This window comes from Emys orbicularis, chromosome 4, assembly GCF_028017835.1.
Source record: "Emys orbicularis isolate rEmyOrb1 chromosome 4, rEmyOrb1.hap1, whole genome shotgun sequence".
Taxonomy (NCBI): domain Eukaryota; kingdom Metazoa; phylum Chordata; order Testudines; family Emydidae; genus Emys; species Emys orbicularis.
The window spans coordinates 3,931,154-3,954,850 of NC_088686.1; the positions used below are offsets into that span (position 1 = coordinate 3,931,154).

General features: G+C 42.0%; 1 protein-coding gene across 1 annotated transcript in view; it reads left to right on the forward strand.

The window, feature by feature from the left end:
- The window catches only part of FANCM (FA complementation group M), a 154,533-nt gene that overhangs the window by 104,570 nt on the left and 26,266 nt on the right, over nucleotides 1-23,697 (forward strand). The window contains exons 12-13 of the mRNA XM_065402508.1: nucleotides 4,450-4,607; nucleotides 5,760-5,912. Of these exons, the coding sequence (XP_065258580.1) occupies nucleotides 4,450-4,607; nucleotides 5,760-5,912 (311 nt within the window). The remainder of the gene's footprint in view (nucleotides 1-4,449; nucleotides 4,608-5,759; nucleotides 5,913-23,697) is intronic.

The following is a 23,697-nucleotide window of genomic DNA, read 5'->3' on the forward strand; positions in this document are numbered from 1 at the left end:
AGCCTCCTTTTGAAAATCTCCAGTGAAGGATCTTCCACGACTTCCCTAGGCATCTGTTCCATTGTCCTACTGTTCTTACAGCTAGGAAGTTTTCCTGAGATTTAATCTAAATCTGTATGCTGTCGTTTGAACCCATTGCCTCTTGTCCTGTCTTTAGTCTTTTTGTTGATGGGTTCTCAATTCATATGTAGGCCATTTCCAGTTACAAGATCCAACTGTAGGCCATCTGATATCGACGAGTCTCCTTTTTTGGGAGAGGTGTAACAATTTCTGTAGAAGAGCAGCTCTTCACACTAATGTCGCCATATGGTCACAGAGCCTCACAGTACAACTGCTCAAATATTGCAGTACAGCGTGGAACACAGATATTAGAAATAAGATTAATGCATGTGGCAACTGACAAGCATTCAATAGAATCCAAACATTAAAGTCTTTCTTGTATATAAGCACTCAATAGATGTATAAAAGTGGAGAAAATAGGACAGGGGAATCTTGGGAGTTCTGAGTTTTAAGTGGATCCTGAAGGAAGCGAGGAATTAATGTGCGTGTTTAACCTATACTGTTGCATTTTTGTTTTTAGGGTGGTGGCTTCTGCTTAATATCTTAAAGTAATGCTTACACATATTCTGGATATCAAATAGCAAGACCAGTAAACAGCAAGTAGAGACCTGATTTCAGTTTTATTTCCTTAATTTTTGTGGAAAATTAAAACACTTAGGAGTACAGAGACTGTATTTGCCCATAGCTTTAGATATTGAGATGCATTCTAAACAATTGAATTCTTCCTTAACAGAAGGCAGGAGTCAGAAATACGAGGTACACCTTCAGTTTGAGTGGAGCAGTCATTTTCAAGGTAGTGATGCCACTGTGAAAAGCACAAACAGTATTGTATGTTCCAGAGATGGTCTGGAGACTTCCTTATTCCCATGTGTGTATACATGTATAGCTATATGTAATGCACCCATTGGTAGGTGATCACGTTTCTGCCATGAGTGAGATTTTATTATTGCAAACAAAAAAGCAGGAACATCATCTGTGTACCGGTTACTGAGACTCAAATCTTGTCCATCATTGCATTATTGTTTCAAAGCCAGTCCATAGGAGATCCTCCACATGCTCTCACTGTTCTTTAAAGTTAGTGACAACTTGAAGGTAGCACACTTGCAATATTTTTTCTTTCCTGAGCTCTGTCTCATCTGTTTGGCTTCAGCAGCTGAGCAGGGAGGCTTAACTCTTCTAAGGGAGTAAATAGTTCATTTTGGGCCTAATTTTTGTTCTTTATGTATCTGAGTAGCTATTAGAATCTTTAGGGCATCTGGTCATTGGCAGGAAGTGAAGGGGAACCGTGACAGATGTTGCTCTCCAGACTGACCATAGACCCAAGCCACCACTACAGGTGGCTGAAAGCTCCTTGGAATAGGTGCTCCTGTTGCATATGTATATGACAATTTCTTAGGAAAAGAAATACCTGTAGTATTGTGGTGTCTCTTAAATGGAACCAGAAGCTTATTTTTAAGGTACACCTCTACCTTGTTATAACGCTGTCCTCGGGAGCCAAAAAATCATACCGTGTTATAGGTGAAACCGTGTTATATTGAACTTGCTTTGATCCACCGGAGTGCGCAGCCCTGTCCCCCTGGAGCACTGCTTTACCGTGTTATATCCGAATTTGTGTTATATCGGGTGGCGTTATATCAAGGTAGCGGTGTATGTCATTTTTGAGGTGGTCAACCTTGAGCCCTCTTCGTTTACAAAGTGTCTCTCTTACTCCCTGTCTCCATCTCCCCCAAAATTGCTAAATATTTAGCTTGTCCATTTAGTCTCTTGAAACTGAAATTGTAACAGCATTTAATGACACTGGAGTTTGCTTTCTAAATCCTTTGTTTACAACTACAAACAATTTCCCTTTCTGTGGATTTTTGGAAACATAAAGATACTACAAAAGAGGCAAATCTGATTCCTAACACTTAAACAAAGCTGAACTGTTTCTCTCTGCTATTTAGGTCATGCCTATTTTAAAGCCAGTCTTTGGTTGTGCTACTTAGTGCTTCTGTTTCTCTCCTCCTAACATTGAACCTTGGTGCATTGTACTATTATGTAATGGATTGTAACGTAGCAAAGTAATAAACCGCTTTCTTCTGGCACTAAGTTAGTGTCTTTAAGGAACGTTGATCTTTATTAATCTTAAGCAGTTTAGAGGTGAAGTAAGGTTAGTGTCAGGCAATGGGATGAATGGTTGAGTATTTTAAAAGCATAAAATGCTGAGAAACTTCAACTCCTACCGAATCTACCTGTTTGCAGGGAACATATTTAATCTTTGCTCCAAAGACTGCACTGGCTCCTATTAAGTTTATGGGTGAAATTGGATGGATTTTTTTTTTAATCTGTTAAAACAAGTAGGTTTTGGCCCTGGATATTGCAGATCTTTATGCTGTCCCTTTAAATTTGATTCCAATTGGGTCTCTTGCGTGGATGATTCCTAGTACTATATGATTGGAAGCAGGGTGGTGGTGTTGGAAAACACTCCACCCTGGAATTTGCTTTCTGTGTTTGGTCCAGTTTCCTTTTTCCAAGTCTGATGCCACTATAAGACCCATTTTCTCTCGCAGGTGAGGTGGGAGGGGTTGGTTTGTTCTTGGGGTGTGGGAGTTTTTTAGTGTCTCAGCATAAAGTTATATTTGAATAATAATTCTGTGCTTTTATTAATACTGTGATGTGTGTTGTGTGGTTGTGCACTTAAAGCAGTTTAGGTAGATGTCATGTATAATCTGAAAAACTGCATGTGTTTATACTGTAATGTACTGAGGACAAATATGCCTTTCATATAAGTATAAAAGTTACATGAAACCAGTTTCCTTCTACAGTTTATTTTTGCTGTGATCATATATCATGAACCAGCCTTTGAATTGATATATGAAAGTCATGTATTTTTAGGACATCTGAGTGAGGCACCTGGAAAGGACAGTTACGAACAGTAGGTGGGCCCCTTGTGAATTGAGGACTCACTCCATTGTTCTGATGCCCCAATGCCAGAGTGTTCATTTCAGGAGTTTGGTGTTGGCTACATAAGGTGTCAACTGAGGACAAGAATTAGCACTCTGGGTACTCTGCTTCCTTTCTCTTCCTCCTCCCCAAAGATTGCTCTAGTTCTTTCCTGTGTACTCTCTTCCCCATCCACATGCCCTTGATAGGGAAAATGGGGACCAAAATAGTCAAAGGATTAATTAGTTGTTTGGTTTTAACAGATTTTCATTGTTTAGACAGTGCAATAACAGGGCTTTTTCAATAATTCCATCTGATATCTTCAATTTTCTCCTTGGTCTTTTGGCAACATATGATTAACTGAGGAACTATGTTTGCCCTGTGTGATAATTATCATCACCTGCAGGGCTTGCCAGTGTTTGTTTACAAGTATACACACACCTCTGTCCACTACTCCGCCATAAAACAGAACATTTGAATTTTTTTCGCTTCTAACAACTGATTCTTCCGCCTATCCATTTGTTTGTGTTGCTGCATGTTTGAAGTCGTTGGCAATTAGAGATTATCAAATAACAGGCTGAAATAGAATTATTCAATCAAAGATTAACAATCAGTGTTTAGTATAGCACTATCCAGAATACAGAAAGAAGACATACTTTACCACTTGATGTAGGTGAAGAAAAGGTAGTTTGGTCCCTTTCTCTGTACTTGGTGGAATGCTGACTGTTAATTCCCAATCTAACTCCCAAAACCTCTGAGACAGAGAAATTCCTTTTTGGAAGGAAAATACTTCCCATGATTAATTTTACTATGACCTGTTTTGACTTTTTTTTACCTAACTATTGATGGAATTTCCTTATGATATCTTTAGGGTGCATGATTGATAAACTAAAGAGGATTCTAATCTGGTCGTTATTACTGACAGCTGTGACAACTGCCAGTTCTTACTGAGTTAACATAAACATCTTTCAGTGGATCCTTATTTTATCCATTACAGAAGACATCTGCAATAACAAGTACCTCTTATCAATCAAACAACATAACTAAATCTTAGGCACCCCTCATCAACCACCCACTCTTGTTTATACATATTTCCGTACTTTGGTCTTTTTCCTAGACATGTATTTCCCCACATATTTGGAGGTGCCAGCCATAATAAAGTATAGCCCAATATTGGGTCACGTGAATACGGTCACTCACAGGTTAAAAACCGGCACTCTGGCCTTCAAATTCAAACTCACTCTTTGCTGATATCATAAAGATTCTGGGAGAAAAGTTAATATGCAAATAAATTTAATATACAAGAAAAATAGGACTGAAAAGGTTAATATTTACTACCAATGTGGCAATGGGAATTTGTTTTCCTGTGGCTGGTATCATATGAGGTCCTAATTAATCACTGTGTCTTTTTCTTTGTTACATAGATTTATTTTTTCTAAGATGTTTTTCATTTTTACCCATTTGCAGGCACAAAGCAAACAGACTCTCGTGAAAATTGGTTCCTAACGTCAGAGGAATTTGAAGTATGGAACAGCTTATACAAACTAAAAGAAAGTGATGGAGTCAAAGAACCAATATTGTCTCAAAGTCACTTTGAAACTTTAGAAAATATGGAGGAAATAGCAGTAAGTTCAACCTTAATGTAATGTCACTAGAAGACCCAGAAGAAATTACAGAAGTGAATCTCTGCCATTGATTTTTGGACGTGTTTTTCCTTAATATTATAATTGATCTGATAATTTTACAGTGTAGAAATTATTGTAATATTATAGAGAAATCTGAACTACTTCTGCTGTGGTGATGCCAGATGCTGACAGAATATTACCTAATGAGTTTCCCAGACCAAGATTCTTCTTCATATATTTGAGAACAATTAAAAGAAATCCTTTGACAGGGAAAATAACCCCAAAGACTTCTGGGTAGTGAATAAAATTAATTACAAAGATTCTAAGAAAGCCTATCTAAAAATACAATTTAAGGACCTTCTGATATCTATATATGAGAGAACCGGGGAATTGTAATCCAGGATTGTTCCGCATGTGAGATTTTTCTAATATCTGAAACCCACTTCCTGTAAATTAAAATATTTGTAGAATATTGTCATGTCTCCTGCTGCTATTATAGGCATAGGAAACTTATTTCTGTTGGATACAAACAACTTGTGTTAACACTTCCAAAAGTTATATACACTCCTTTGTAAAAAGGAGACTATATCCTCAGTGATGATGATCAGTAATTATGGGTATTTTGAAACCCCCTCTGTTAACTTAGAGAAGGCAAGACTCCCACTCAGTGGGCTCTTTCTTGATGCAAAAGAATAAATAGGGATCCCCATCTGTCACTTCACATTTTAGATCCGCATGCTTTGTGCATGACAAATGGCAATAGTTACGGGTTTCTTTTGGTTACTTGGAAAGTAGTACAGAATACATACAGACTAAAAGCAGAGAATATTTCCTTTTATTAAAACAGACATATCTCCCTTATAACAATAAGTTTATTGGCCTTCTCTTTTGTTCAGGTCATTTGAGGGTGGTTTCCATAGAGAACTGGGACTCTATTTGTTTTAGAGTGGTAGCCGTGTTAGTCTGTATCAGCAAAAACAACGAGGAGTCCTCTGATTCATCTGATGAAGTGGGTTTTAGCCCACGAAAGCTTATGCCCATATAAATTTGTTAGTCTCTAAGGTGCCACAAGGACTCCTCATTGTTTCTGTTTGTTTTGTGAACCAATTGCATGATTGAAATCTTCATGTTAATATTTATTTGAAACTGCAGGCATCTCGAGTGGAAGGAACTCGTGAACTTTCCCTATCTGAGTGGAGACTTTGGCAGAATCGTCCCTTTCCTACCTATCTGGTTGACCACTCGGATCGTTGCTACCATTTTATTAGTGTTATGGAAATGATAGAACTGATGAGACATGAAGAGGTAGGCTCTTTGAGTTACTATGTTTGACTATGTATGCAAGCATAGATATGCATCAACTGCATAATAATAATAAAAAAAGCAAATTCTAATATGTTTAAGGGCTTATCCACATTAAAATTCATGGAGATGAGCATGAAATAGCTAGGGTGTAAATTGAATGCGCAATTAGCTGTTCCACACTAATTCCTTGTGTGGGCACTCTTATTCCACATTGAGTACCTTTTTGCAATTTAGATTAAGAAGTGGGTTAATCTAAACCGCAATAGCAGTTTAGGTTAATACTGAGTGATAGCTATACTGCATTAGCTTTTCACAGCCTTTTCCGCGCGTAGACAAGCCCAAATAGTGCTTTAGTCTCTCTATCTTTGTCAGTCAAGATGAAAGGAGGAAAAAATGTATGTAGTTTTTAAAGACGGCATAATGGCCAAGCAAATATTCACAAAACTGAACATCTTAAAATATCCCTCACTTGCAGTCTTTTATTTTCAAATGTTTATATTGAGTTATTGAACTGTTGTTTAAAAGGTGTTTGTTTTTTTCTGCAGAATGTTATGACATAAGTTTATTCTAGTTTTAATAACTATTTTTATCCAGGTATCACTTTTCAGAAAATCCACAATAAGAGAACTGAACACATACCAAGGGACCAACATAATAACAAAATCACAAAAAGGGACACTACCAATCTTCCAAGAACATTAAAATTTTAGAAGTACTTGCATATTACTTGCATGTATTAAATGCACGTATGTGACGATGAATTTGTGTATCACATACAAGCACTGAAAATATACTTCAGGAATATCTCTCAAAAAGTGCTCTAATTATCACAGTATAAAATACTAAAAGAAAGCCAGAACCTTCTCCGTTGGGTTTTAAATGGTAAGAGCTAGGTCAAGAGTACACCAATCAAATATACAGGGATGAAAATTAATTTGGGAATATTATTGATTTCCTTAGATTGTCATTGATTGGTGGCATTTAGGTGTTTATAGTAAAATGCATCTGTAGGTGAGAATTATGTACAGATAGATGTATCAACAAAGTTTGAAGATTTTAATTGGACATTATTCTGCATTTTCCTCCAGTTTAGCTTCAGCATAATCCATAAATGTTGCTCTTCGGTGTGCTGAAGTTTTCTAGGTCATCAGAATCTGTTGCTTAGCTGCCAAAGTTTCTTGAACAGCCACAGTTAATCATTGGGAGAGAATAGAGACATTGCAGTTGCATTTCTTGCCAGGAAAGTGAGTTAATGGTAAATTATAAATAGACATTTTAGGGCCAGCTTAATCTTTTCCATTTCAGCCTAGAACACTAGAAGTCTAAAGCCCTTCTAGAGCATGGGTTCTCAATCTGGAGTCATGAACATATTGTTAAGTGGGAGAAGGCTCATAAGGTAGTCGTGGTATAGGGAAGGATGGGGGTCATGGTGTAGAAGATTTTATAAATGCTGTTCTACTGTATAATCATGACTGTACATTTTGATTATGGCATTTTGAGGATTAATTTCCTATTTATTTTATATAAATACAAAATATGCTTATGCAGTGCTGTAGGTGCCCTAATTTATGAGTATTGCAACAAAAACCCAGCAGAAATAAAATAATTCAAATAGGAACTCTGCCAGACATCATCTAAGAAGCATATCCACAGCCCTCTCCAAAAACCCTGTCAAATTGATTTCAGAGTGGTAGCCGTGTTAGTCTGCATGCATCTGATGAAGTGGGTTTTAGCCCACGAAAGCTTATGCCCAAATAAATTTGTTAGTCTCTAAGGTGCCACAAGTACTCCTCGTTCTTTTTATCAAATAGATGTTTTTTGCGACATGCCTGGAAGGTCACTGGATGCAGGCCATTTCAGATGAAGCAAGTCCCAGAATCTTGGGGTCTTCACAGAGAGCGGTCTTCCAGCAGCCCCCTCTTTTGACCAGGGTGGCTCAGGGAGAGAGTCAATCCCTCAGGTAGGCTGGACCTAGGCCAGTTAGGAATTCATAGATAGAGCCTCTTGTTTTTCGCAAATAAGAGAAAACATGAAATAATACTTTTTTTAAAAAAGTATAAAATGAAATAGAATAAAATGCTGCTCAGGTTTCATAGAATATCAGGGTTGGAAGGGACCATCTAGTCCAACCTCCTGCTCAAAGCAGGACCAATCCCCAACTAAATCATCCCAGCCAGGGCTTTGTCAAGCTTGACCTTAAAAACCTCTAAGGAAGGAGATTCCACCACCTCTCTTGGTAACCCATTCCAGTGCTTCACCACCCTCCTAGTGAAAAAGTTTTTCCTAATATCCAACCTAGACCCCACTGCAACTTGAGACCATTACTCCTTGTTCTGTCATCTGCTACCACTGAGTACAGTCTAGATCCATCCTCTTTGGAACCCCTTTCAGGTAGTTGAAAGCAGCTATCAAATCCCCCATCATTCTTCTCTTCTGCAGACTAAATAATCCCAGTTCCCTCAGCCTCTCCTCATAAGTCATGTTCTCCAGCCCCCTAATCATTTTTGTTGCCCTCCACTGGACTCTTTCCAATTTTTCCACATCCTTCTTGTAGTGTGGGGCCCAAAACTGGACACAGTACTCCAGATGAGGCCTCACCAATGCCGAATAGAGGGGAATGATCACGTCCCTCGATCTGCTGGCAATGCTCCTACTAATACAGCCCCAAATGCCCAAGGTTTGCCTGGGCTGCCTCTCCAGCCTGGCGGGGGTGGCTGAACTTTAGTGATTGGCATTGCAATCTGATGCAAAGGGTTGCAGCACTGCTCAGGTTTGACTTGGCCGCTCCTCCGTCATCCCAGCGGGATAAAATGAAATTTCCTAAAAATAAAATGAAAGATTATAATAGAAAAATAATTTCATGGGGTTGTATTTAAAGGTTGTAGCCAACACCTTAAAATTCACCTAGAGACCTATAGGCAGCCATTACAGAGCCTGGAGCGCTGGTGTCACATGGTGACAGTGAGATGCCCACTCAATAACCATGCCACTATGTTCTGCACCAGCTTTAATCTCTAGTTTGACTTTAAGGAGTAGCCCCATGTACAGTACATTGCAGTAGTCCCATCTTGAGGTAACAAAGGCATGGATAACGATGGCATGGTTTGTATCTGAAAGGAAGGCTTGCAACCTTTCACCAGACATAGATGGTTAAAAGCTGATGAGGTCACAGCTATAATTTGATTGTTTAACAGCAGCAAGAGGCCTGGAATCACCCTAAGTTGCAAAACCTGGTAACAAATGGTAGATTCACTCACTCATCACAGGAGTTGATATTGCCTATACCATTTCCTGAGGCTGGTTCCCCCCATCCCCCCATCATCACCTCAGTTGTGAACAGGTGGAGTTACAGAATGACATCCTGCAGCACCCTCCATCTGAGCTCTTCAGGAAGAGGAGCAATCACAACTACCCATCGAGAACTCTGAGAGAAAAAAATGAAGCCAATTAAAGGCAGCCCAGTCTGTTCCTGCCAAGGTCCACAAGCAAGTCAGCAACGTCTTACAATAAACGGTATTGAAAATAGCTGATTAATCTAATACTGACATGGACACCTAGTCTTCATCCACTGTCAGGAGGAGATTGTTGACCAGTGCAGTCTTTGTGCCAAAGCCAGGTCTGTATCTTGATTAATGAGGGTCAAGAAGATCAAAGGCATCTCCCTACAACCTTCTCCACAGTCTTACTGTGATGCTCTGTACCTCGGGGGAACACCCAGGACCCCCATGTTCATCCTTGTAAAATGATTGTGTGGCATCCAATGCAAAGTTTGTCATGTCAGGTGTCTTCGGAAGGCTCATGATGCACTGAGCATTGTTGTTAAAGTAATGTTATAGTAATTGTTGTTATAGTAATGTTATAGGTTGTAATTTCATGTATATAGTTATGAGGCTGAAAATGTGTCCTCGTGGCTTAAAGCAAGCCCAGAAGAAAACTCTCCAAGAGCAGAGAGACAGTTCACACCTCATCAGGGCATGTATGGGACAAACCCAGCCCAGCCTCACAGGAACAAAGGACTCTGGCCTAGACAACAAAGGATCTGCTGGATTCTCGAGTGAAAACCCCCCACCCCCTTCCTTTGGTCAGTTTGAGACTGCGATAAGGTAATGCTCACCTGACTCTGAAGGGGGGGGCAAAGCCAAGAGGGGAAAAAGGACATGATAAAAGGGAGAGACATTTGTCATGCTCTTCCTCTCTCTTCCACCTCCATCTACAGACATCATCACCAAGCGACTGAAGCGCTGAGCAAAAGGGAGAACCTGGCTGAAGGGCAACCAGCCAGCCTGTGGTGAGAAGTATCTAAGTTTGAAAGGGCACTGAAAGTGTTAAGATCAGCTTAGAATGCGTTTTGCTTTTATTTCATTTGACTAAATCTGACTTCTTGTGCTTTGACTTATAATCACTTAAAATCGATCTTTGTAGTTAATAAATCTGTTTGTTTATTCTACCTAAAGCAGTGTGTTTGGTTTGAAGCGTGTGAGAGATTCCCCTTGGGATAACAAGTCTGGTACATATCAATTTCTTTGTTAAATTGACGAACTCATATAAGCTTGCAGCATCCAGCAGGCATAACTGGACACTTCAAGACGGAGGTTCCTAGGGTTGTGTCTGGGACTGGAGATATTGGCTGGTGTCATAGAATCATAGAATATCAGGGTTGGAAGGGACCTCAGCAGGTCATCTAGTCCAACCCCCTGCTCAAAGCAGGACCAATCCCCAACTAAATCATTTGGTTGCACAATCCAAGGAGCAGCTTACATGACAGAGGCTGTGCGTGAACAGCCCAGGATTGGGGGTTCTCACAGCAGAGCAGGGTAAAGCTGGCTCCCAGAGTCAAGGATTGGAGTGACCTAGCAGATCACCGGTCCGGATAACACCAGGGGAATGTCACACTTACTCAAGAAGGGAAGATGCGATGCTGGCTGAAATTTAACTAAACAATCAGTATCAAGTGATGATTTTTTTGAGCAAAAACCAGACTAATGTTTCTTTCAAAGCAATAGGCAACCTGCCCTTTCTGAGAACCATTGACAGTCTTCTCAAGCCAGGGATCCAGTACTTCCTAACTGGCCTTCCCCAGCCAAGAAGTATATGGATCCCATGCACAGATTTTGGAATGAAGTTCTCTCAGCACCTCCATTACCCTGGTGATCATCGCTGATTGAAACTAGCAGGAAAGATGAGGCCCTGGTCCCTGAGGCCTTGCCCTGTCTCACCATAGAAGCAGACAGCCCATTCCTAAACTGATCAGTCTTCTCTGCAAAATAACACATTTTCTTGCAGTGGGGTGGGCTCTGATCAGCTACTGAGCTCAGGCAGTCTGGATTTACCGGGCTCTACCACCCAAAACAAATCTGCTTTGTAAGATTTTGTGGATGCTATGGTGGAGGAAAACGACTTTTTTTGCTTCCTCCCTGGCCGCACAGCATAAGAATTTTCAAAGCTTTCTGCTGCAACTAGTCAGCCTTGACAGTTAGACCAGCAGCATGAGACTTATGCCACTGCTGGTCTAACTGTCTTCCCTCCTGTCTCATTTGCTGCAGATCATCAGTAAGTCAGGGTGACCTGTGAGAATAAAGCTAGCAAACAGGCACATCTTGTATAATTATGTAGTGCGGGGTAGCTGCAGAGTGAAGATCCTTTGTGTATAAAACGTTTTAAAGAAAAAGCCATGTATAAAACCACCTGTGGTGGTGAGAATACCACTTCCCTTAGCTCTGTAAGCCAACTCCATCATGAATCTGGAATGTGTGACAGATAACATTTCACTAAGAGATTTCAAAATTTATGGTGAAGCCTGCCCTCTAGCAACCTCAGTTTCTCAGAGGTGCACCCACCCTGATTGCTAATGATCTGTGCTGGCCGTTCATTCTTTTGTCTGTCGTTCTTTTTCTTTTTTTCTTGAGTGATCTTGAAGGGATAATGACAGATAAACAGAATTAGAACTAGGTGCTGAGCTTGGAGACACAGAGTTCCATGTTCTCAGGTCAAAGCAAGCTTAGTCATACTAGCCATGATAGCTGCGCCGCTCCTTGCTTCTGGGGAGGTGGAGTACTAATGCTAACTCTTCTGATTTTATTTTAGGAGAGAAGATTGTTATAATCTTAATCATCAGTAAGAATCTTTCCCTTAATCTTCATTGTAGCTGCATCTACGTCTTAAGGCTTGGTTGGCTGTGGCAATAGCAGAGACATATTTATACATGGGATTCAGGCAGCACTTTGAGAACTAAACTGTTCATCCAAGCAGCAACGGCAGGGATGGGGAGTTCAGAGCCGATAATAGGTCAGCATTAGGGGGAGTATAGACAGGAGATCTGGAATTAGTGTAGCTCTCCCACATTTTAATGGATAAATCAACTACCCTCTTACAAAAACAAAAGCCCTCCCCACAAGGAACAGTTGTCAGCAATGGATTTGGGTACCTCAGAAAGATGGCAGCTGAAACAACTATTTAACTTTTAAATAATCTGTAAGTAAAATAAGTATTTTTAAAAAATTTCTGGTTTTAAAGAGGGGGGGGCTTTTAAAAATGTTATATACATGCGCTGATTGATGATTTCCTTTATCCTTTAAATTTAAAAAAAAATCTAAATGTATAAATTGAATATCACACTCAAGAATCTGTCCATTATTGTATACCCACCTCTGGTAGTTTGAGAGAGAGCACAATTCCAATGTAATCGCCTCATTACATTGGTGCTTATTTGATGAACAACTGGAATCACCTCCTCAGTATGTATACTGAGTTGAGGTAAAATGTTAAATATATAGCTATTCTAATTGTATAAAATTTAAAAAAATAGAATTTGCTAAAATGTTATATTGGCATCAACTTGAATAATAGAGTGTGGTTTCAAATTCATAGATTGAACCCAAATCTAGGGGACATTACCTTTCAAATTATGTGGCATTACTTCACCTCCTAAAAGTCTAGGAGTCAGTCATGCCTGGCCAGTCATACATTCAGAATTCCTTCATGAAATAGGAGATAATGGGAAACAGTAGTAGTATTGCGTGCAACATTAGTCAAGTCAGGAAATTCCAAAACTTCAGCATGCTTTGACAAAACTAACTTGGCGATGTTGCACATGCTGTTAACAAGAGAAAGATGAACAGAAAGTACTGTGGATGAGTTGATTGTACTGGAATAATCTTAGTTCTAAGATTTTACTAGTTAAGGAGTTCTTAATCTTTCAAGACTAACATTTTGTTATGAAATTACATGCAAAAAATTAATGCAGAATCTAAAAGGAAAATAAGAATATCTGGAAGCAATTGTCTTGAAGATTTTGGCTTAGCCAGTAAAGCGTGTAAATTTCTTTGAACCAACAAGTGCAGACTTGGCTAAGCAATGTATTTATGAGCTGTTTCTGATCCTGGTAACATTTACACGCATGTAACTTTAAGCACCATGAGAAATCCCATTGACTTGAAGCATATGCTTAGGTGTTTGCAGGATCAAGGCATCAACATATAGGCACTGTGGCACACATGACAATATCCTGGGCAAACCTTATGGAAATAAGTTAAACCTTATTGAATTACATTTAATATCTTTGTTGGGGGGGGAGGGAATTGTATGGGACTTCTGTAGGAGAAAGAAGGATTAATGCAATCTCTGGGAGATAAGGTGAATTTCAAATGCCTATGCTGAACAGTATAGCAGATGTGATTTCTCTTTGGGACAATAAGTATGAAGTGGAATTTCTAGGAAGTACTGGGGAGGACGGTATTGCAAAACCCCACCTACAGACTCTGTCTTTGAAGCGTTGCGGAGGGGAGGATCTTTTTGTTTGCTGATCACCTGTGACATAAGGACAGTTCAAAGAACCAATCTGGATTCACCAGAGACCATCAGACAAAGGAAAGAACTTTTGAATATATAGCCCCAGTTGAAACTGATTCAGGGCCTTTGTTCTGATCCAGCAAATGGGCAGGACCTCTGGTTCATGGAAGGCCCCAATCCTTAGGGAAGAGTTGGAAGGACTTGACTTACTGACGCCCCATAAGACCTGAGAGCTAGTTCTGAGCCCAGGCTGTTATGAACTTGTGACCACAAAAGAGATCTCTTGGGGGGAGGGGGCGGGGAGAAGTGGGAGTGAAGGACTCACCTGCTGGAACCCTCATTGGAAAAAAGATGGGGGGGGGGTGAGGGAATCTCTGGTAAGATTATTAGCATGCATGTCGGTTCTTGTATTGGTTTTAATGTTTTCAATGTAGAGCTTTTTCCTTAAGAATAAAATATGCTTGTTTAGAAAGAACTGTGTGGTACCATATAACTGGGACAATTTCACTTTGTACAGTCTCTGAGGGGAGAAGTGAAGCAGGCCTGCTGAAGCAAATTGTCTTTTGCTGGGAATAACAGTGAATTCAGGGAACTGTTCGGCTTGGAAATGCCCTGGTCAGCAGTAAGAGAGACGTGTGTCATCACCCGAGAGGCAACAGCTCGGGGGCTGGAAGCCTAAGAGTGCGTGTGCCCTTGCTGGACTACTAATGGGGAATAAAGGTGACCCTGAATTGTGACAGGCATAGTGCATCTAGGTATGCACCTGTAAACTTTGTATTATATGTGGTCAGGATGCAATTTTCAAATTATTACCACTTCCTTTAATCAAGACCACTGTTCTTCAAATGAAGTTAAGGCACTAGTCCTCAGTGAGGACTCCAGCCATGTCAAGTTTCAGATGTTTTGATATACCTTAATGTGGTTATATTTATTTACCCATCCTCACTGATCTCAACAATGGATGAAGGGGTTTTACTGTAACTTCCTGAGAATTAACCTTTAGGCAGAGACCAAGCCTGCAACCTAAAAAGTCTGTGTTCTAAGAAAGTGAGTTTGCGAAAACAGCAATGTTGGTGTGGTTATAAGTGAAATCACTTTGCAGTCTCAGGTATTATGGGGTACTACCAGGTACCTACTATAAATATAGATAGCCAAATGTACTGCTACTAATCCTTCTCCTCTAACGTTAATGTACAGCCCTTAATAATAGAAATATTAAGGCAAATGCAAGTCAGAGCCACCACTTTAAATAACCAAGGCGTTGCACTTCAAACGACAATGGTTTGTATAAGCAAATCAGTAGACAGTATTTGGTCCTGCCATGAGGGCGGGGGACTGGACTCGATGACCTCTCGAGGTCCCTCCCAGTCCTAGAATCTATGAATCTATGAATCACCACTGTTTTGTTCAAAACCAGCAAATAAACTAGAAGTACATGGTGAGACTATTAAGCACTTACTTGGAACAGTGTAATTTAAAATACTTGATTCTAATATAAATGTTTTAAGACTTACCTGCTCTGTAGATGTTTTGTATATTCTCTATAGGCTTGTTGCAAAGAGGAAAACAAACTATCATTCTCCTGTCATTGTGCCCTTTTAATCTGATTTTGACAAAACCTCAAATTTACCCTGCAGCTGTTTTCATACTATAAAGACTAAACAAATACAATTAAAACATTTAAAGTTTTTTTGTTTTTGTTTTTTGGAAAAACCCCTAGAAACTAAAAATAGATTCTGTTGTATTTTAATTTTGCATTTAATAGAGTTTTGAGTTTATTTTGTTTTATGGCAATTGAGAACCTAGTAAGTGTTATCCATTTTAGCCTGCTTGTCATGTATTCAAAGAACAAATTGGAACATTAAAAATATATATTTATATCTGACCCTTTGTAACAAACACATGTACTGCAGGAAGCTTTTAATGCCTGCGTGGCTTTATTACTAAGGCAACGAGAACTGGGCAGATGGAGTGGATTTTCTACTATTAGCAAGGATTTCTGTGTAACATGGTAACAAACCAAGTTGATCCTTAAACTCCAAAACAGTTTAATAGCTTTTAAACATCTTGAAGATTAAATTATCCAAGGTCTGGACAGACTAATAATTAGAATACATTTGTGTAAATTTAAGTATTTCTGTACAAATAAAGGAAAATAATTAAAGTAATATGTTTTCCAACTGGAATAAACAAGACAGATTTATGTGCTCTTTCAAAATTGGAAATTCTGCTGAATGCGGGACAGGATCATGAGCAGATATACACAGTGCTTAATTGAATACTTTTGGTATGGCTAATACTTTGCCTACAATAGTATTTACTTGCATTGCCCTTCTTTGGCTCGATGAATTTTTAAAAAATTGCTTTCTGGCTAAAGTGTGTACCGTAGAGTGCTTTAGCATTATTGTAAATATTACAATTACGGATCTTGAAAATTGCAGTGGAAGAGAAGTTGAGCTATAGACAAAGGAGAAAAACTACACTGCAGCCTTTTGATTATGATAGTTCCCTTTTGCAATATTGCCAACATTCTGATCCTGTTGACAGATAGTTAAAATAGTTTGAGACTGTGCCATATTTTAACTAGGCACGTATTAAAACTGCTACTGGCCTTAAATGCAGGCGGTTCTTATTTTTATTAACACTCCAGATTTTTTGTGTTTAAGGTAAGGAAAAGTAAAGACATTGGGGAGATGAGCAGCCAGGTGTAGGGGCAAAGGGAGTTAGCAAGCTATGTGGTTTCAGGGAAAGAGGGTTTTAGTTGTGGGGACCTGGGGGCTGTGCGCTCACTGTTGTGAGGGGGAACCCAGTGCCTCTATACTGAGGCATTAATGTGTTAAGTGCTGGCACTGCTGCCTCAGCTTCCGGCACACCCCACAACCACCACTGCATCACATTTCAAGAAAGAGGTGAACAAATTATAAAAGGTCCAGAGAAGAGAGAGAAAAATGATTAAAGGTCTAGAAAACATGACATATGAGGGAAGATTGAAAAAATTGGGTTTGTTTAGTCTGGAGAAGAGAAGACTGAGGGGGAACATGATACGTTTTCAAGTACATAAAAGGTTGTTACAAGGAGGAGGGAGAAAAATTGTTCTTGTTAACCTCTGAGGATAGGACAAGAAGCAATGGACTTAAATTGCAGCAAGGGAGGTTTAGGTTGGACATTAGGAATAACTTCCTAACTTGCAGGGTGTTTAAGCACTGGAATAAATTGCCTAGGGAGGTGGTGGAATCTCAGTCATTGGATTTTTAAGAGCAGATTAGACAAACTGTCAGGGATGGTCTAGATAATACTTAGTCCTGCTTTGAATGCAGGGGATTGGACTACAAGACCTCTCGAGGTCCCTTCCAGGCCTATGATTCTATGATATTTCCAGTATACTCTTCGCTAACTAACTGGATGTATTGTACCACACAGCAGTATTCACAATCTATACCACCCTTCATTGTCACCAATATCAACTGAGCAACATTATCTAATCTAGAAGCACTTGTTGATTTATGTTCTGGCCACTGTAGGTTTTTTTCTGTTTCTTACTGGTACTCCATGACCACCACATTATTTATTGAATCCCATAATCATAAGACTTATATAAATTAATTGTGGCTTTCCTTTTGTGTATGTATTATTTTCTATATAAGTGACTTGTTCTTTGTATGTAGTTTTTTTAATTGCCTAAAACTCAAGTTATTAAAAATAGGTGTAATTTTCAATTTCCTAAATTTTAAAAATATCCCTGCACAAGAATAGTGTTTTGCTCCCTGAAATCTTATAGATGAAATGATGATTAGTGAAACCCTGAATTATAAATGTAAACAGGTTACCGGTTTGTATACATCTAATAACAAGTCTTCAGGGCTCCTACAGGGATTACCATACATGTAAGCGATTGAAGTCTTTTACTTACTTATTTGGGGAGAGGGTGAAGTCTTTTACTTACTTATTTTAGGGCCTTGCTACTGTAGGTATAAAAATAAACCTTCCACTGGGATAATTTAATATTGTACATTGTAATTTATTTAGACTGTTTAAATTAGCAAACTGCTTTTGTATATATTTGCTTTGTAGGCTTCAGTAGAATGGATAACAGATGGCTATGTCTGTAGTAGTACCATACAAAGAAGCATTAAGGTTTAGGAACATTTGAAACAGTTTGGGATCCAACAATGTGTCTTTGTTATTCATATTTTATTAGGTTTAGTTCATCTATATGTTTAATCATACCTGAACAGTTTTAAAATACGTGATGATATCACTCTAACAGTGGTGAATTGTGGACTATTGGGAACTCCAACATGCGAGCTACAGGGGACTTTCTCAGGTGCTCGTTAGGCCTGTCTTCCATACAGGAGAAAATCATTGCAGCAACACCATTTCAGGCATCTGTAATACAAACTAGCTATCATTTGTATCCAGAATGGTCTACAATTCTACAATATAACCACTCCAACTCATATTAATCTATTAGGCCTGGTCTACACTACGTGTCTAGGTCGACTTTAGCAGCGTTAATTCGAATTAAGCCTGGACACGTTCACACGACAAAGCCCTTTCTTTCGACTTAAAGGGCCCTTTAAACCGGTTTCTTTACTCCACCTCCGACGAGGGGATTAGCGATAAAATCGGCCTTAGGGGGTCGGAATTGGGTTAGTGTGGACGGAATTCGACGTTATTGGCCTCCGGGAACTATCCCACAGTGCTTCATTGTGACCGCTCTGGACAGCACTCTCAACTCAGATGCACTGGCCATGCAAAAGCCCCGCGAACGTTTGAATTTCATTTCCTGTTTGCTCAGCGTGGAGAGCACAGGTGACCACGCAGAGCTCATCAGCACAGGTAACCGTGATGGAGTCCCAGGATCGCAAAAGAGCTCCATCATGGACAGAACGGGAGGTACGGGATCTGCTCGCCATATGGGGAGATGAATCAGTGCTAGCTGAACTCCGAAGCAGTAAACGAAATGGCAAAATATTAGAAAAGGTCTCCAAGGCCATGAAGGACCGAGGCCATAACAGGGACGCACAGCAGTGCCGCGTGAAAATTAAGGAGCTACGGCAAGCCTACCACAAAGCCAGAGAAGCAAACGGAAGGTCCGGGGCAGAGCTGCAAACATGCCGCTTCTACGCGGAGCTGCATGCCATTCTAGGGGGTGCAGCCACCACTACCCCAACCGTGTGCTATGACTCCCTCACTGGAGAAACACACAGGGAAGCGGGTTCGGGGTACGAGGAAGATGAGGATGGAGATAATGTAGATAGCTCACAGCAGCAAGGAAGCGGAGAAACCGGTTTCCCCAACAGCCAGGATATGTTTATCACCCTGGACCTGGAACCAGTAACCCCCGAACTCACCCAAGGCGTGCTCCCATCCCCTGAAGGCACACAGGGGACCTCTGGTGAGTGTACCTTTGTAAATATTACACATGGTTTAAAAGCAAGCGTGTTTAATGATTAATGATTAATTTGCCCTGGCAATCACGGCCAGTACAGCTACTGGAAAAGTCTGTTAACGTGTATGGGGATGGAGCGGAAATCCTCCAGGGACATCTCCAGAAAACTCTCCTGGATGTACTCCCAAAGCCTTTGCAAAAGGTTTCTGGGGAGGGCTGCCTTATCCCATCCGCCATGGTAGGACACTTTACCACGCCAGGCCAGTAGCACATAGTCTGGAATCATTGCATAACAAAGCATGGCAGCGTATGGTCCCGGTGTTTGCTGGCATGCAGACAACATCCATTCCTTATCGCTCTTTGTTATCCTCAGGAGAGTGATATCATTCACGGTCACCTGGTTGAAATGGGGCAATTTTATTAAGGGGACATTCAGAGGTGCCCGTTCCTGCTCTGCTGAACAGAAATATTCCCCGCTGTTAGCCACGTGGTGGGGGGGAGGGGTGAAGTGATCATCCCAGAGAATTGGGTGTGGGGGGGAGGGGAGTTAGTTGGGTTTGTGCTGCATGTTAACCCTGAAACCGCAGCCCCTCCTTTTACATTGCAAACCCATTTCAAATGGCCAACCCAACGGGTGCTTGGTATGGGAAATGAGAGTGCTGCTGTTTGAAACCATTCCCACATGTTAAGAAGGTTAAAAAAGCCAAAAGACTGTGTCTTACCATGGCTGCCTGCAAGCCGAAATCTGTGGCCTGGCACTGCATGAGTGATCTCTCACACCAAACCAGCAGGCCCTCAATATAAGAGGAAAAATGCGACCTTGTACGAAAGCACATGTGCTCTGTAATGTGAACAGCAAAATTTAACGTGAAAGAGTTTACCCATTGTTCTCTAAAATGTGTCTTTTTTAACCACCTCTCCCTTCTCCTCCACCAGCAGCAAATGTTTCTCCTTCACAGAGGCTAGTGAAGATTAGAAAGAGAAAAAGGAGGACGCGGGATGACACGTTCACAGAGCTCCAGATGTCCTCCCATGCTGACAGAGCACAGCAGAATGCGTGGAGGCAGTCAATGACTGATTACAGAAAAGCACAATATGAACGAGAGGAGAGGTGGCGTGCTGAATCGCGGGATGAACAGAGCAAGTTGCGGGCTGAAGATGATAGGTGGCGTCAGCTTGAAGACAGAAGGCAAGAGTCGATGCTCCAGCTGCTGGAGCATCAAACTGATATGCTCCAGCGTATGGTTGAGCTGCAGGAAAGGCAGCAGGAGCAGAGACTGCCGCTACAGCCCCTGTGTAACCAACAGCCCTCCTCCCCAAGTTCCATAGCCTCCTCACCCAGACGCCCAAGAACATGGTGGGGGGGCCTCCGGCCACCCAGTCACTCCACCCCAGATGGTTGCCCTAGCATCAGAAGGCTGGCCTTCAATAAGAGTTAAAGTTTTAAACTGCAGTGTGTCCTTTTCCTTCCCTCCTCCCCCACCCATCCCGGGCTACCTTGGCAATTATCCCCCTAGTTGTGTGATGAATTAATAAAGAATGCATGAATGTGAAGTAACAATGACTTTATTGCCTCTGCAAGCGGTGCTCGAAGGGGGGAGGGGAGGTTGGGGTGGTTGGCTTACAGGGAAGTAGAGTGAACCGGGTGGGTGGGGGGGCGGAGGGTTCATCAAGGAGAAACAAACAGAAGTTTCACACCGTAGCCTGGCCAGTCACAAAACTCGTTTTCAAAGCTTCTCTGATGCGCACCGTGCCCTGCTGTGCTCCTCTAACCGCCCTGGTGTCTGGCTGCGCGTAATCAGCGGCCAGGCGATTTGCCTCAACCTCCCACCCCGCCATAAATGTCTCCCCCTTACTCTCACAGATATTGTGGAGCGCACAGCAAGCAGCAATAACAATGGGGATATTCTTTTCGCTAAGGTCTGAGCGAGTCAGTAAGCTGCGCCAGCGCGCTTTTAAACGTCCAAATGCACATTCCACCACCATTCGGCACTTGCTCAGCCTGTAGTTGAACAGGTCCTGACTCCTGTCCAGGCTGCCTGTGTACGGCTTCATGAGCCATGGCATTAAGGGGTAGGCTGGGTCCCCAAGGATCACGATAGGCATTTCAACATCCCCAACGGTTATTTTCTGGTCCGGGAAGAAAGTCCCTTCCTCCAGCTTTCGAAACAGAGCAGAGTGCCTGAAGACGCAAGCATCATGTACCTTTCCCGGCCATCCCACGTTGATGTTGGTGAAACGTCCCTTGTGATCCACCAGGGCTTGCAGCAGCATTGAAAAGTACCCCTTGCGGTTTATGTACTCGGTGGCTTGGTGCTCCAGTGACAAGATAGGGATATGGGTTCCGTCTATCGCCCCACCACAGTTTGGGAATCCCATTGCAGCAAAGCCATCCACTATGGCCTGCACGTTTCCCAGAGTCACTACCCTTGATATCACCAGGTCTTTCATTGCCCTGGCAACTTGGATCACAGCAACCCCCACAGTAGATTTGCCCACTCCAAATTGATTCCCGACTGACCGGTAGCTGTCTGGCGTTGCAAGCTTCCACAGGGCTATCGCCACTCGCTTCTCAACTGTGAGGGCTGCTCTCATCCTGGTATTCTGGCGCTTCAGGGCAGGGGAAAGCAAGTCACAAAGTTCCATGAAAGTGCCCTTACGCATGCAAAAGTTTCGCAGCCACTGGGAATCGTCCCACACCTGCAGCACGATGCGGTCCCACCAGTCTGTGCTTGTTTCCCGGGCCCAGAATCGGCGTTCCACGGCATGAACCTGCCCCAGGAACACCATGATTTCCACATTGCTGGGGCCTGTGCCTTGTGAGAGGTCTATGTCCATGTCAATTTCCTCATCACTCTCGTCGCCGCGCTGCAATTGCCTCCTCGGCTGGTCCTGGTTTTGCTTTGGCATGTCCTGGCTCTGCATATACTCCAGGACAATGCGCGTGGTGTTCATAGTGCTCATAATTGCCGCGGTGATCTGAGCGGGCTCCATGATCCCAGTGCTAGCTATGGCGTCTGGTCTGAAAAAAGGCGCGAAACTAGTATCTGACGGAGGGAGGGAGGGGCGAGTGACGACATGGCGTACAGGTACAGGGAATTAAAATCAAGAAAGGTGGCTGTGCATCAGGGAGAAACACAAACAACTGTCACACAGAATGGCCCCCCCCAAAGATTGAACTCAAAACCCTGGGTTTAGCAGGCCGTTGATTTCACGGCGGGAGGGGGAAGCTAATGAATACAGAACAAATCTATTTTTTACATCTTAAGACGACGGTGCAGCATGACTGATAGCCCTCGGCATCTTCTGGGTGCTTGGCAGTTAGTGTACTAAGACTGATAGCCACTGCAGTATGACGACGATGGATACCAGTCGTCATATACTATCTACTGCCAAAAGGCAAGGGGCTGCTGCTGTGTAGCAATGTAGCCCCACGTCTGCCAGCCCCACGTCTGCCAGCACCCAGATCGCCCTCGGCCTCTTCTGGGTGCTTAGCAGAAAATACTGGGCGCTTGGCAGAAAATAGCATACTACGACTGATAGCCATCATTGTCAAGACAGTTCGATAGGACTGAGCATGTCTGCCCAGGTGCCCATGATTGACAGCCACTGCAGTACGATGATGACGGTTACCAGTCGTAATAAACCATCTACTGCCAAAAGGCAAAAGGCAAGGGCTGGTGCAATGCAGCCCTACGGCTGCCAGCCCCACGGCTGCCAGCACCCAGATCGCCGATGAAGGCTACCAGTCATGCTGCACCGTCTACCGCCAAAAGGCAGTTAGCTGCTGATGCTGTGTAGCAATGCAGTCCCACATCTGCCGGCACCCAGATGACATATGGTGATGGTGAGCTGAGCTGAGCGGGCTCCATGCTTGCCATGGTATGTTGTCTGCACCGGTAACCCAGGTAAAAAGGCACAAATCTATTGTCTGCCGTTGCTCTGACGGAGGGGGAGGGGCCTGATGACATGTACCCAGAACCCTCCGCGACACTGTTTTGCATCATTCAGGCATTGGGATCTCAACCCAGAATTCCAATGGGCGGCGGAGACTGCGGGAACTGTGGGATAGCTACCCATAGTGCAATGCTCCGGAAGTCGACGCTAGCCTCGGTACTGTGGACGCGGTCCGCCGACTAGAGCACTTAGAGCATTTTATGTGGGGACACACACAATCGGCTGTATACAACCGATTTCTATAAAACCGGCTTCTATAAATTCGACCTAATTTCATAGTGTAGACATACCCTTAGTCTAATATTTCATTTGTTCTTTGAGATCTTCTTAACCTCCATAGAACCACATTGATGATACTGGCTACTTTAGCTGCTACCATGACTGTCATATTTTGCTGCTATGAATCCTCCTCTCTGAGGGATCGTTTGACTTTACCTTTTTATTGTTATAGCTTATTAGTAAGGTCCATTTTGTTGTTTACTGGAAGTAATGATCAAAGAAATACTGGAAAGTGCAACAACTTCCACTGAAACAAGCTTAGTTATTTCTTTTTTAAAGAGGACTATTGTATTTTCTTCTGAACAATGCAGTACAGGGCATTGTCCTCTGTATCCAAATCCACCAGGTGTGTATTAGGAAAAACGGAAC